Below are 14401 nucleotides of genomic sequence, written 5' to 3'. Positions count from 1 at the left end.
TTCCTCCCGAAATTTCAGGGAGCTGATGTGGACACAGAGCTCCAAGCACCGCCCTGATGGCACCGAGCCTTCCAGGCAGCTCCTTCCCTCTCCAGAACCTCCTTCCTCCCTCTCTCTCCCCACACAGGTTCAGTGGGAAAAGCCAACAGGAATTTAGGATTGTTCCTCATATCCCTTTTTTTTTTTTGAGCCCCAAACCCGCCCTGGTGCTAAAGGTTTGCATGGAATTCCCACCCTGTGCCCAGGAATATCATCCAGAGAGGGAGGAATGGGGGACAGAGGTGAAAGGGATAATGATTTGGGAGAGGCTGAGAAAACTCTGTGGAAATAATGTGGTGGGAAAAACACTGGGGGGCAAAAAAAAAGTGGAGAGGCGCAGCGTTAAGATAACAAAAATAAAATAATTTAAAAGCCTGTTTTTAATATTTTTTCCTGCTCCTAAAGGGTTTTTGGAAGGGAACAGAGACTGATTCAGCTGGATGAGGGTTTATGCACATGACTGTACTGGAAAAGATTCCTTGACAGTGACTGTGAGCCACTGATTTGCAGCATCCTCGCTCCTGCTCAAGTTCTCTGGCCAGCCCTAAGCCTGATTTATCTCCCAGCAGGATTTTATTTTGGTGACAAAACAGCTGCTCTTATTGGAGCTGGGATGTGGAGACACACACGCCCACAGAAATCAGCGTATTTTGACCAGAACTCCAAGAGTTCCGAAGGGCGGCACTAAAAAAACCCCAAAACAACAAAACCAAGAGCAAAATAAAAACAAATTCGAAAAAAACCCCCCACACACAAAAAAATAAAACCAACAAGAAAATAAAAAGCTGCGGGGCAAACACATATCTCGAAACTACGCAACCTTTTCATCTAGAGAGGTACTTTGTTTTCCCTAAACAACGTTCTGGGAAGCCCTTTTATCAGAGCAAAAAAAAAAAAAAAAATCAAAAAAAAAAAAAAAAGAAAACAACTTGGGAAAACGCTCCGAGGGTGGCGTCTGCCTCATCAAAAAATGTCCAAGCCGAGCTGTGCAGAACCAAAAAATAGATTTATTGTTATTGGACTGAGGGCAGTGGTTCAGCACTTGGCATGGCCACTGTTTACAGCAGGAATGCTCCCGGAGACAGGAAGTTCTCCGAGCCCTCTGCCGTTATTTTTCTCCTGTTGACGCGTTCGGAGCGGGAGTTTACTCGCCCCGATGAAATCTTTCGTTTAGCCGAGGCAGAGAGAGGGGGATTTTTTTGGGAGCTGGCGGAGCCACTGCAGGCAGGCTCAGCCTCATCCCAAAGGGATGGTTTTGGGGAGTCCAACCCCTGGGAGGAGCAGCGGCAGCATCCATGGGGTTCATTCCACAGTCGTGGATTCCTAAATCTGGCTGCTCGGAGTGAGGGAGCACCTTGGGCACTGGGAAAAGGTTCTCTCCCCTCCTCCTGCCCCTGCATCCCTTGGGAGGGCTGGGTTTGCTACTCAGCCTCATCCCACTGGATGGGTTTTTTTGGGAGTCCAACACCTGCATGGGACAGCATCATCCATGGGGTTAATTCCTCAGAGATTCACAAATCCAGCTACTCAAAGCAAGCCAAAGGCACCTCAAGCACTGGGAAAGGATTTTCCTCTCCTTCCCTTTCCTCCCTCCATTCCTCCCCTGCCAAGGTTTCCATCCCCTTGGAGGGCTGGGTTTGCTGCTCAGCCTCGCTGGGATTGCACGGAAATCCTCGCTCAAATTAACGACGCAGCCAAGCCGCCCTAAATCACTTCAAAATCGATTTCTCGCTCCTGGCCTCTGTTTTTGTTTATTTTAGGGGGAAATTCACCGTTCAGAAATTCACCGTTCAGAACCAAACAGAGGGAGAAGAATCCTTGGAGAAGAGTCATGGAAGATGAGCCTCTAACACAAACCCAGGGCACAGCCCCTTCCTTTCACTGAGTCATGAAATCATGGAATGATTTGGGATTGGAAGGAACAACAAAGATCATCCAGTTCCTTGGGCAGGGACACCTTCCCCTAGCCCAGGTTGCTCCAACCTGGCCTTGGACGCTTCCAGGGATCCAGGGGCAGTCACAGATTCTCTGGGAAATCCATTCCAGCTCCTCCTCACCCTCACAGGGAAGAATTTCTTCCCAATATCCAAAGAAGATTCCCATTCCCTTCTGCTGGCTGTAGCATCTCTCAAACGCCACATCCTCATCAATCCAAACTCCAAATAAATATTTCATTTTAAACTCTATCAATTGAGTTTTGTTGTTTTTTTTTTTTTCCCAGTTGCTGATGGATTTCTCCTATTTTCATCCCATCTGGAAAAACTCCGCTGATTGTGACTCCAGGATCTGATTCCCCCGTCCCCTGCAGCATTCCAAAGGCTTGGATCAGAACCCGGACGCCTGCTTAATACTGGTTTTACGACCCTGCTGAAGGGCAGCATCCTCTGTTTTCGCACATACTTTTAGAATTTTGAGTGCATTTCGGTCAAAAAAAAAAAAATAAAATCAGTTTGAACCGAGTGCTCAAATAACGCAGCCTGCAAAGAAGGAGCAAAATCCTGGCTCGGGAAGACCAATAAAAATAATTGGATTTGGAATCCCGGCCAGTAATTTTTTTTTTTTTATTTTGGAGTTTGAGTATTTTTGAGATTTTTGTCTGTTAGAGTGAATGTTTTAGGAAGCTACACCTGCTTTGGCTCTCTGGATATTGAAAAACACCACAAAATTTACTCCAGTTCCTCTAATCCTAAGGAAATACGGGCGTGGATTTAATTTTCCATCCTTTCCAAGGTGCAGGTTTTAAAACTCTCCTGGAGCTCCAGCTCTCGGGTTTAGATTGAGATCTCCTGCAGCAAGCCAAGACACTTCTCCATTAGCTACTCTTAGGATAACCCATTAACAATCATTTTCATCTGGAAAACATGTTTATTTGTTGGGATTTTTTTTTTGGAATCTTACATCCTCCGAGGAAGATAGGAAGCGGGATTAATGATTCCATGAGGAAAGCATTTCACGTTCCCCAAGCCACAGAGCTTTCCCTCTCCAACACAACTATTTATTTTTCATTTTAGCCAATGAACTTCTGCGGTGTCAGGCTTTTTTTGCATCAGATCCATTTCATCAGAGCGACCTAAACCGGTTCTTTATCCCCTAAAAAAACCCCCAAAAACAGGGATACGTTGCGGCAGGAGCAGTTGGAAGCTTGGAACGTCCACGAAACGGAGGGCGAAAAATCAAGATTGATTTTGTTTTAAGCAGGTAATCAAACCAAGGGGAGCAGGGGGAGGCTGAGATTGGCTGGAGTTTTAAAAGGACATTTTTCTTCCCGAAATGACTCGGTGGGGCTCCCGAGCCAGACGGGCAGGTTTGCCCAGTAGCATTCTCCAACTGGGCTGAGGAATCGGAGCCTTGGATCCCGGCCAAATCCAATGGAAATCTCTTCGGTTTGAGAAGGAAAAAAAAAAGCCAAATTGCTTTTCTACCACATCTCCAGGGTTTGGGTGACCCGTGACAGCCTCGCTGCTATTTTTGGGTGTGAAGAAAATCAAATGTTTTGGGTTTTTAACTCTAAACAAGGCCGAGCAGCACGGGGCAAACTCTGGGAGCTGGGCACGGGACGAGGCTGAAACTTTGGCTGATACCTGGTGCCAAACATTGATGAGGGGAAATCAGCCCCCAGATCGGGGGGATTGGCTGTGATCCTCCCAAAACCAGGAGGAAAACACGGAAAATAATGTTTGATACAGACTCGTCCTGCCGGATTTCATGGAAGACATTGAAATTATTTACGAAGAGCGTCAAGAACGGGAATTTCCTCCTCGGAAGGGACAGAGCTGTGGCTGCTGAGGGGATTTTAATGGGGATTTTATGATCACCACTCAAAACCACTCCTGCTTCTCCACCAGGGATTTAAAAGGAGGATTTTAAATCCCCTGAGGGACACAAGGAGGAGCCTCCACCGTGGCCTGAACCAAGGTGAACTCTCAGTCCCTGCTCGCACAACGCCCCTGGCACCGCATTATCACCGGTGGCACTGAGCTGATCCCAGCTCAAATATTCCACGGCAAACACAAAGTCGGGGCTCATTTTCCTGCAGCCGAGTATCAAAGGCAGCAGTGCCCTTTGAAGCAGCCACCTTCTGCTGCAGGCTTTGTGCGAAACGCCGCAAGAACAGCAGCTCCCGAAAATCCCGCACAAAGGCAAACAATCCCCGCCTTTGGAAAACAATCCCCTTGGCGGAGGAGTAAACAAAAGCATCCCTTAGTCACCGCCCCAAAGATGGGCAGGTGAGGATGTTGAACCTGACTAATAGCACGCAGCATTCCCAAATCCCCGCACTTAAAGGATCCTCAGCACCTGGGCCGGGATATCACACCTGGAAATCCCAGGCTGGTGCCCGTGAGCGGCCAAAGGAGCAGGGTAAAGGTTCCCTATTCCCAAGAAATAGGGCCTGCTTTGTCCCAGCTGCTGGATTTTGACCTTGAGGCTTCCCCCCAGTCGCCTGTTATGATTTCCAGCCTCATTACCATGGCCAGGAACTGAACTACAGGTTTGTTTTTTATGAGCTTCTCCAGCGCTCTGCCAGCTATTCATTTGAATCTTCTAAACAGTCAGCTCTGAATCATAATGCAAATTCCATTTACTGAAAAGGTGGTACCTTTAATATTCCAAATGACCACGTTTAATGACTGATACTTTTAGACATTACAGCATCTCTCATGTTTTCAGTAAATGGATATAATTTGCCCTGCATTACCCTATTATTATTCCTCGCTGGCATTACAAGGCGACGTTCTCGGCTGCGGGTGTTTTCCATTTGAAGGCGGCCCAAACAACACAATTTGCTGCCTCTGTACCCTCAGCTAAAAAAAAAAAAAAAACAACTCCGTGGGACCCAGAGGAAAAAAACTGGACGGGGGATTTTATCCCTAAAATGTGTTTAGCGCTCCGGCAGGGCCGCGCTTTCGCGGCGCTGTGTTGGTGTTTGTGTTGGAAGGGTGTCCGCGGGTGCTTTTCACTTCAAAGGAGAGGAAAGGCTGTTGTGTATAATCAGGAGAACTTCCTCGCTCTCTCCAGCCTGACACATCTCCCGTTTGGAATAAAAGCCACAAGTGGGTCAGCTCTGGGACTCTCCTGAAAATCAGGAACGCGCGGGTGGAACCAGGACACACGTGGGAACAGAGGGAGGGGAAGGTGGTGAGGAATTCCTGACTTCTGAGGAACACCAGAGCACAGATTTCTTCCAGACGAGACCTCCTGAAGTTCAGGAGATGCTGCCCTGTCACTAAACTGTCCTGGGGTTACGCTGGAATACCATAATGCCCCGCTCCAATTTTAAAGACAAATTAAACAGAAGGAAAATACATCACGAAATAAACCACCTTGAGTCCACACTGGGGATGTGACGGATTTTCATCCCTGACCTTAAAAGAGAGAGACTTCCTTCTCCTGAGCTTTTCCTGAGCCACAACTCGCTGGCTTCCCTTCGGGGGTTTGACTGAACCTCCCTGAATTCCCCTCACCATTCTGTGGGTTTATTTTAAGTGCTTCTCTTGGAATTGGTGGGATTTAGGAGTAAGGAGTGAAGTTTTAAGGGGAATTCTGCTGATTTTTTGGGGGGATGAAGCTTTGTGCACCTGCCCACTCACGGACCACGCATCAGGTGCTCTTTGCAGCTTCCTAATATTTTTATGTAGCCCCACTCTAATCAACTTCAACTCTTATTTGTTATTTATGCTCCAAAAGCCGTTTTATTTCTCCCAGTAACTACTGGTTATGGCAGAGAGAAATAAGGTTTTAAATCCCTCTGTCCTGCCTGGCCTCTCCTCTCCATGCTGCAGGAAACACCAACTGCCATGACTGTTGAATTCTGAGAGGAAAAAAATGTCAGAGAAAGAGCCCTCAGCAGGTCAGGAACCTGTGAAATTTTTAGGCCTGTGTGGGAATTATTCGTGTTTTTAGCCTGACTCTCTCTGTTGCAAAGATCAGTTTTTGCAGAGAGAGCTGAGATGACCACAACCCGAAAATTCTCACTTGAAATTGAAAATCTCCCACTTAAACCTAACCACAGGTAATATTTCGCTGCCTAAAATCAGCAAGGGCGGCTGGCACAGTCAAAACGTCACCCACTGGGTGGCTTCTCACATTTTTTTCCCCAGCGGGATTTCACCGCTTAAAAATCAAGAGCGAGGCGGAAAACGCGGAAACGCGGAAACCCACCCAGCTCATCCCGCGCCTTTGGAACGGAACTGCTACGTTTTCCGGTTGCCTTGGTTTGGGAAGACACCAGTGGATAAAAAAATTTCCCAATTCCATGTCCAAGGGGGAGAAGATGGAGCCGGAACCTCCCTCTTACCTCTGCCGCTCCTGCCCACGAAGCGCAGGTCGTTGAACCGCGCCACCTGGTTCTTCATGGCGGCCGTGGCGTTGCGCAGCTCCGCCGAGTAATTCTCGTCATTCCCGGCCATCACCGTCACCAGGGTCCCGTCGGGGACGTCCCCCAGGGCCACCACCTGCAACAGCAACAGCAGAACCCTCACTTTCTGGAAGGAAACCCCTTGTGTCACGGGAAGGTAAAACCCAGGGGGAAGAAGCCGCGGTGAAAATCTGGGTGGGCCAAGCGGGTGTTGGAGGAGGTGGGAATCGTTCCCGGTTTGCTGGGATGGGAACCCTCTTCTTCCTCCGAATGTTGTCCCCTTTGCTGCTCCCTAATCAAGGGATTTTTCCGTTTGCTGAGGGAATTTGAGCTCTGAAATGACGAATTTCAGTTTGCTGATGGAACCTGAGCTCTGAAATGATAAAATTCCACGCTGCTAAATGACGGTGGATTCGTTGCTGCACTAAAGTGTTTTCCAATCTGGATTAAAAAAAAAAAAATTCTTCTCCCCAAATCCTGGAGAACCAAAGGGCTTAAGATAGTGAATTTTTAAAGCATCATTGTATTTTTGAAACATCGTTATACCGTAACTTATATTCTTAAAAATGCATCTTTGTTTTTACTCCTCATCGTGGATTTCTACCGTTCTTAAACCCCATTTTTTTCCTAATGGTTGGACATAAATTTTTCTTCCTTCGTGCACCGCCGAAACACCCAGCATGGTGTGAAATAAAAAAATGCCCTGAGATGAAAAATACAGAAACCCAGCTTTCCAAAATCTCCGTAATTGTCAATAAAGAAATTCAAGCAGCGGCCCTCGATGGTTTGATTTATATCAGGAGCTCTTAACAGGGCTGCCCAAGCAGAAATCCAGAGCAAGGCCACGGAAAATCGGGCCTCAATCAAATGTTTAACCCCAATTTACTGAACAATTCCTTTCTTTTTTTTCCTTCAGGAGCATAAAGCAAATCATTTTCAGACCTCACCCTCGAGCGGATGGATGGAAATCATGACCTGAACTAAGGACTTTCCACTTTTCCTAAAATATTTGTGCTCCTCGGTGCCAGAATCCATCAAACCTTTAGGAACACAGGGCTCCCTGGGCTTTTGGTGAGAAATATAAAGATTCCTGAACTTAAATACTCTGGTTCACACCGGTTTAATGCTGACAATTTTATTTTTTCTTGTGTCTTTCTTGAATTCCCCAAACAAATTCAACCTGCTGGAATTCCGTGGACATCTGAGATCTCTCTCCGTGTCCTTTGACAAAAATCAGAGCTCGAATTATTTTGTCTGATTTTCTTCAGAGCCCATTGCTGTTCCCCCAATTCCACAGCACTACCACCACCAAAAAAAAAAAAAAACCAAAACCCAGAAAAAGAAACCCAGAGATAAAAACCCAGCTCGTTTTTAATTCCTCTTTTGCCCTCCTGAAGAGGAACCAGCCCTGCGCTGCGTCCTCTGAGCTGCAGCTCGAGATTTTCCTTCCTCTTAACATTTTCTGACTTCACTCCAGGCAGTTACAATCGGCTGAACTTTGTCACGACCTGATTTTATTTCTCTTTTCTGATCTGTTTGCTCTTCAAAAACAGGAGCAGCAACTCCTTTACTTGGTCCAGCCCCGATTTTTATTCCCCAGCCAAAGCCACCTCCCAAAAAATGAGAGAATTCCCCATTTTTAGGTATTTCCCAGCTTATTTTTTCCACAGGAGGCCGAGCTTTTCACTTCTGTCCTCTCCCTTTGCTCACCCCTAACCCTGATTTTCACTTCCACATGCAGAGCTAAAAGCTCTGGGTCAAAATTCCCTCTTTACGTCTTGATTTCAACTTCCTCTTTCCCCGTTCCTCCCCGGCCCTGATTTTCTGGGTTTTTGTTCTTCTCTCTGTACTGCAATTTGGGTTTTTTTTTGGGCCTGCTCTCAGCTCAGCTTTTCAGATTTCCCCGATTTTGGCAGAAACGAGGCCCTGCTGGAAACGCTGGAGGTTGGAAATCCTCACAAAATCAGCCAGTCCTTAAAAATTCCTGCAAAACCTTGATGGATCCACATCCAACAGAGGAAAAAAACAGGGAAAAGGGAAAACCAGGGCATTACCCTGCCATGCAAATATTGAATTTAAGGGGATTTACGCCGGGATTTTAAACCTTCACAGAGTTTTTTTTTTCACGGATCCAGGGCCGGTTGTCTCTGACAGAAATAATTTAAAGCCTCCAAATCCCAACCTCGGCGATAAAAAAGGGGAAGAAAATCTGAAAAAAAAAAAACCCTGAGTCAAAAACTGACCCAGCCCAGAAAAGAAACCAGACTTGAAAGCCACAGACAATAGAAAGAGAAATACAAATATTGACATTAGAAAAAAAGACTAAACAGATAAGCTGGGACTTGTTACTGGAGTTATCAAGGACTCTGTTGTACTTTTTACCTCTAAAAAAATTTGTATTTCCCGAGGAGCAGGGAGAATATGAGGCTTGCAGGGCTCTGAGGTATCTAAATTTACTTCTCCTGCACCCATTAATCCAAATCGGCCTCTTGAATTGAGATTTGGATTCTCCACAGCGTTTGGACAGTGAATTTATATGGCACCTTATTGGTTACTGTGAATGATTTTTTAAAGCCCTTCAGAATCCCTCTGAAATTTGGGAGAAATCAGTGAAAATCGATCGTTTTGGTTCGAAATAACATCCCAGTCCCGCGGATTTTTTCAGTGGATTTTTCTAAATGTGCGGAGGAAACTCTCTGCCTGCCTCTTTTTGTTCCCACAATGAATAAAAACAGCAAACACTCGATAAAACTCGGCGCTTTTAGCCAGATACGAACTAAAATATTGACAGCAGAGGAGTGATCTGAACTGAATTTTTTTTTTCCTCCTGGGCCAAACGATCAGAAAACCCCCCGATTTTTAAAACGGCTTTGCTAATACTTCATGCTTAGTAGAAAACCACCGAGATGTGGCAAATTCTTTCAGGATTTATCTCTCAGGAGAGAGGATTTGGGGAGGGTGAAGATGAGGAAAACCAGCAGGTGCCTCCCTGCCTCTCCTAATGAAACCTTTTCCTAATTTTCGGGTGAGTTTGATTAATTTTTTTTTTTTCCTCATGGCTATTCCCAGGTGAAATGATCCCAGTTTTCCAAACTCCTGGAGAGGCTGTGGAGGGAATGCTGAGGCTGCGGGTGAGGACAGAGGAGGGAAAGTGGCTTCGGGCATCTCTAAAACCCCCTGGATTTTTTTTTTTTTTCCCCCAGGGGTAATTTCCACATTCCCAGCTCCTGTCCTTCCTCCGCCACGCCGGGATGTGACCAGGAAAAAAAAAAACCGGGACTCCTCTTATCTCCCTTCCCGGCGGGGCGGAGCGCTTTTCACTCCCGGATTTTTGCCTTCCAGCAGGAAAACTCGGCTAATTAACAGCCCGCTGCGTGGGGAAGAGTGTAATAATTAATCTAAATGTGGGAATTTAGGAAGTGACCCCGTGATCGAGTTCCTCCCTTCGCCCCGCTCTTATCTGCGGAGAACAAGAGGCAGACACAATAAAACTTTTTTTTTTTTTTTTCCCCTCGTCAGCAGCAAATTCCCCAAGCTGAGCTGATTGCCCTTCTCCCTCCTTTCTCCTCTCCCCAAAACAGAAGGAAAACTCGAGTCTGGTGGCCTTCAACACAAAATAAAAGTTGTGCCGAGGCAGTCGGGGTTTAGCAGCGACCGCAAAAAAAAAAAAAAAAAAAAAAAAAAAAAAAAAAAAAAAAAAAATAAAGCCCGGGTTTAACAAATCCCGATCCTAACTGGAGCCCCGGGGCTCCCGGGAGCTGCGTGTCCGTGCGGCTCCCGGCTCGGAGAAAAGGAGAACGCCAAGAATTCCCTTTTCCTCCTCTCGCTCGGGAGCGGATCCGCAGGAGCAGCGAGAAAAGCCCCGAGTTCAGGGAGTCGGCGACTGTCCCGGGTCAAAAATAGGGCGAGAGGAGGAGGATTTTACTCCAAGGGAGGATGATTTTACTCCAGGGGAGATGATTTTACTCCAAAGGAGGAGGATTTTACTCCAAGGGAGATGATTTTACTCCAAAGGAGGATGATTTTACTCCATGGGAGGAGGATTTTACTCCAAGGGAGGAGGATTTTACTCCAAGGGAGGATGATTTTACTCCAAGGGAAAGGATTTTACTCCAAGGGAGGAGGATTTTACTCCAAGGGAGGATGATTTTACTCCAAGGGAAAGGATTTTACTCCAAGGGAGGAGGATTTTACTCCAAGGGAGGATGATTTTACTCCAAGGGAGGATGATTTTACTCCAAGGGAAAGGATTTTACTCCAAGGGAGGAGGATTTTACTCCAAGGAAGATGATTTTACTCCAAAGGAGGATGATTTTCCTCCAAGGGAGGAGGATTTGACTCCAAGGGAGGATAATTTTCCCGGGAGCCGGGTAACGGGAAGGGAGGCAAGCACCACAAGCATCCCCCGCAGCGCTCGGGACAGGAGGATGTTCTCTCCCCTTCCCTTCTCCTCATCTTTTCCCGGATTTTATTCGGATTTTAGCAAAGGGACTCTCTGGAAACGGGAGCAAAACTCCGAGCGGTTCTGCCCGGGTTAGGCCGCGGCTTTTGCTGCTGTTTAAAGCCAGGCAATAAAAGAGGAAATGCGGTTTTTTGGGGATTGTGGCCGGGTTGTTTCGCGGTGTTTTCTCCCTCCCGGAGTCTCTGGCAGGGGGAAACCCGAGCGGGGCCGGGGCTGCGGACGGGCGGGCGGGTGTCCCCCGTGGGTGGCAACGGGACAGAGGGACCTGCCACCACCCTGGGTGACTTTCTGGGGGCTCCCGTGGCTCCTTCAGTTCCGGGCATCTGCTCCCCAAACTCCGCGGGGCCGGATTTTGGAAATAAAATCCGTTTATTTCTATTTTTTTTTTTTCACCCCTTTTGAGCAGAGCCGCCTCTGGCTGCCGGAGTTAGGAATGGGGAGAAGAGGGAGGAGGCGGCTGCTGCTGCTGCTGCTACTGGGGGGAACTTTTCCCAAACCCTTCGCATTCCCCGGCTGCCACCGCTCCTGCCCCGAGCGCGGCCGGGAGCGGGACGGACGGGAAGGATGGAAGGAAAGGAAAGGTGGAAGGAAGGAAAGGGTGGAAGGAAAAGGAAGGAGGGAAAGGAAAGTATAGAAAGAAGAGATGGAAGGGATGGAAAGGATGGGAAGAAGGAGAAAAAAGGATGGAAAGAAGGAAAGGGTGGAAGGAAAGAGGGAAAGGAAAGGATGGAAGGAGGGAAGGAGGGAGAGGATGGAAGGAAAGGGTGGAAAAGAAAGGATGGATGGATGGATGGAAGGAAGGAAGGAAGGAAGGAAGGAAGGAAGGAAGGAAGGAAGGAAGGAAGGAAGGAAGGAAGGAAAAGGATAGAAGGAAGGATTGGTGGAAGAAAGGAGGGAAGTGATGGAAGGAAAGGAGGAACGATGGAACGATGGAAAGAGGGATAGAAAGCATGGAAGGAAGGGAGGAAAGAGTGGAAAGAAAGGAGGGAGGGGAAAGGATGGAAGGATGGAAGGAAGGAGGAAAGGGTGGAAGGGAGAATGGGTGGAAGGAAGGAGGGAAAGGATGGCAGGAAGGAGGGAAAGAAGAAAGGAAAGGATGGAAGGAAGGAAGGAGGGAAAGGATGGCAGGAGCGCAGCGCGGCTACAGACCCGATCCCCCATCCCCGGGACGCGCATCCATCCCCCGATTTTCCCCCCCTCCATCCCCACACCCACCCCTCCCCGGGTCCTACCTTGAAGGCGATGGGCAGCGTCTTGTTGCAGCGCCAGTGCGTGGGCAGCACGGAGCAGAGGAAGTTGGGGCTGTCGGTGCGCACCAGCTCCCCGGGGTGATCCGCCAGGACCTCCACCATGCTGCGGTCGGCTCCGCGCAGCTTCCCCGGCAAAGCCCCGCCGTGCTCGGCTCCGGGCAGCGCCAGCGGCTCGCTCATCTTCCCCGGGCTCAGCGTGGTGGAGGGCGGCGTGAAGCGGCGGCTGGTGCTGGTATCTACGGGGATACGCATCACAACAAGCCTTTAGATCCACACAACACCTCCACTGAGTTCCTGCAGAGCGCGACTCCTCGGCGAGCCGCTCTCTGGGGACCAACATAAACGGGCGCGGGGTGAAGTTGTTCCTGTCTCCCCCACCCAGAGTTAAGTTTTTTTTGGGTTGGTTTTTTTGGTTTTGGTTTTTTTTTTTTTTTTGCTGATTGTCTTAACTCTCGGCTTGCTGGCCGGGCGGAACAGATCCCGTTAATCCCATAAAGCGTGAGGGTCGTGCGGGTTTACGGCGCATGGAGCCCGCGGCCGGGACGCGGAAAGTGAGCGGGGACGGAGCTCATCCCAAACTCCCAGGGGAAAAAAAAAAAAAAAAAAAAAAAAAAGGAAAAAAAAACCAGGGAGGCGAGCAAGCAGGAGCCTGCGCTTCCCGGTTTCTTCCAGGTGATTTCTCTCTCTGCGGTCCCAAGAGAAACCAAAACGCGCCGGCGTCTTCTGGAGGCCAAAAAAAAAAAAAAAAAAAAAAAAAAAAATCGCTTTTTGAGGGAAATTCGGGGTTGTTCTTCAGAGGAACCGAGCAAAGGTCATCCGGCTATAGCCGGGTATAAATTCACGGCCGCACACTCACGCACACGCGCATCTACCGGTCTTCATCAAATATTTACAAGAGAATCTGTAGAGGATTTAAACACAACAGGAATCCATTAATGTTCTCCGCCAGATTTTCTCTTTTTTTTCTTCTCTTTTCTTTTTTTTTTTCAAGCAGCCTTGAAGAATGAGCTTCAGTAGTTCGGTCGGAGTTGCTCTAAGAGCGCTCGAGTCATGACCTTTCAGTCATTCTTGCGCAAAAAGGAAATAAAAAAAAAAAAAAAAAGGAAAAAGAAAAGCTCAGTGCACGGCGTTCGAGCTTCAAATCTCTCTGTCTTTGGTAAAACGCTTCTCATTAATTTAAGGAAAAGTCGCAGCCGATCGCGAGCGCCGAGCTGAGAGATTCCAGCAGCTGCGAACTCAGGGCTGGGGATGTTGGTTAAATTGTGGGTTCTCTCTGTGGTTTTGTGTGTGCAACAGCGCTCTCTCTCTCCCACTCACGTCCTGCTCAGCAGTCCAACCAACAGTCTGCAACAACTTCGGCGCTCCTTGCCAATTCTATTTTTTTTTTTTTTCTTCAGTATCTCAGTCTTCCTCTAATTCGGCCGCAGGAACCGGCTGCTTAACAATATTGGAACCGCAGCAGGTGGAAGCCCGCTTTGGCAAACATGGCTTTTTCTCTTTTTTTTTTTTCTTCTCCCCTCTCGTCCTTTGCGGGATGGAGCCCGCCGCTCACACCGCCGAACCTCCCCCCCCCAAAAAAAAAAACCACACCGGCGACCAGTAGAGAAAAAAATCAAAATTGAAAAAGCGAAAAAAAAAAAAAAATAAAACAACCCGACAAACAAAAAAAACCCCACACAACCCCAGCTCAGCGAAATCGCTACTTTGGAACGGGTGGAAATCTTTTCCTTCCGCGGAACCAGGAGGAGGCGGCGGGAGAAGAGGCGAAAGCACCGATCGAGGAGTTGCCCGGGCTGGGGTTTTTGAGAAGCAGCTCCAGCTTCCAGCGCGTTCCCACGGCCGGGAGCTGCCCGTGGAGGGGGTGGGGGGGAGGGAGAGAAGGAGAATTCCTGCCGGGATGCGCGGTGGGGAAAGCGCGCCCGGCCGGCGGCCGCCGGGGCTGGCTGGAGGTGGCCGGGAGCGAGTCGGGGCTGCGGAGGCGTGCGGAGGAATGTCATTCCCCCGGTGCTTTGCATACGGGGAGGGCACCGGCCAATCACCGCCTTACCGGGGCGCGGCCGCGGGCCGGGGGCTGCCGGCATCGCCCCGGCCCCAGCGCCGGCTCGCCGGGGACATCGTCACCCGCTCCTCCGTGTCCCCCGGGACCACCGCGGCACCGGCACCTCCCGGACTGTGCCAGCCCCCGGGGGCTGCTGAGGCTGCTGCTGCCGCTGGCCCGCCCCCGGTGCCCGCAAGGTGCCCGCAGACACCGCCCCGACACATGCTCGCCCTTCCCCGGTGGCCCCCGCTCCTCCC

The 14401-nt window shown here is 49.0% G+C and overlaps 1 protein-coding gene across 3 annotated transcripts in view; it reads right to left on the bottom strand.

Annotated features, from left to right (window-relative positions):
- The window catches only part of RUNX1 (RUNX family transcription factor 1), a 179874-nt gene that overhangs the window by 76208 nt on the left and 89265 nt on the right, over positions 1-14401 (bottom strand). For 2 of the 3 annotated variants that reach the window (XM_066177189.1, XM_066177190.1), the window contains exons 3-4: positions 12089-12342; positions 6335-6491 (exon numbers count right to left, since the gene is read on the bottom strand). In XM_066177189.1, the coding sequence (XP_066033286.1) occupies positions 6335-6491; positions 12089-12342 (411 nt within the window). Of the gene's footprint in view, positions 1-6334; positions 6492-12088; positions 14209-14401 lie in introns of those variants that run through there. The other variant, XM_066177191.1, reaches the window with a different exon arrangement.

This window comes from Chamaea fasciata, unplaced genomic scaffold (assembly GCF_029207755.1).
Source record: "Chamaea fasciata isolate MVZ Bird 193981 ecotype frontalis unplaced genomic scaffold, bChaFas1.0.hap1 SCAF_2, whole genome shotgun sequence".
NCBI classification, from domain to species: Eukaryota; Metazoa; Chordata; class Aves; order Passeriformes; family Sylviidae; genus Chamaea; species Chamaea fasciata.
The sequence above is the reverse complement of the archived record's forward strand: the minus strand, read 5'-3'. Positions and strand labels throughout refer to the sequence as shown.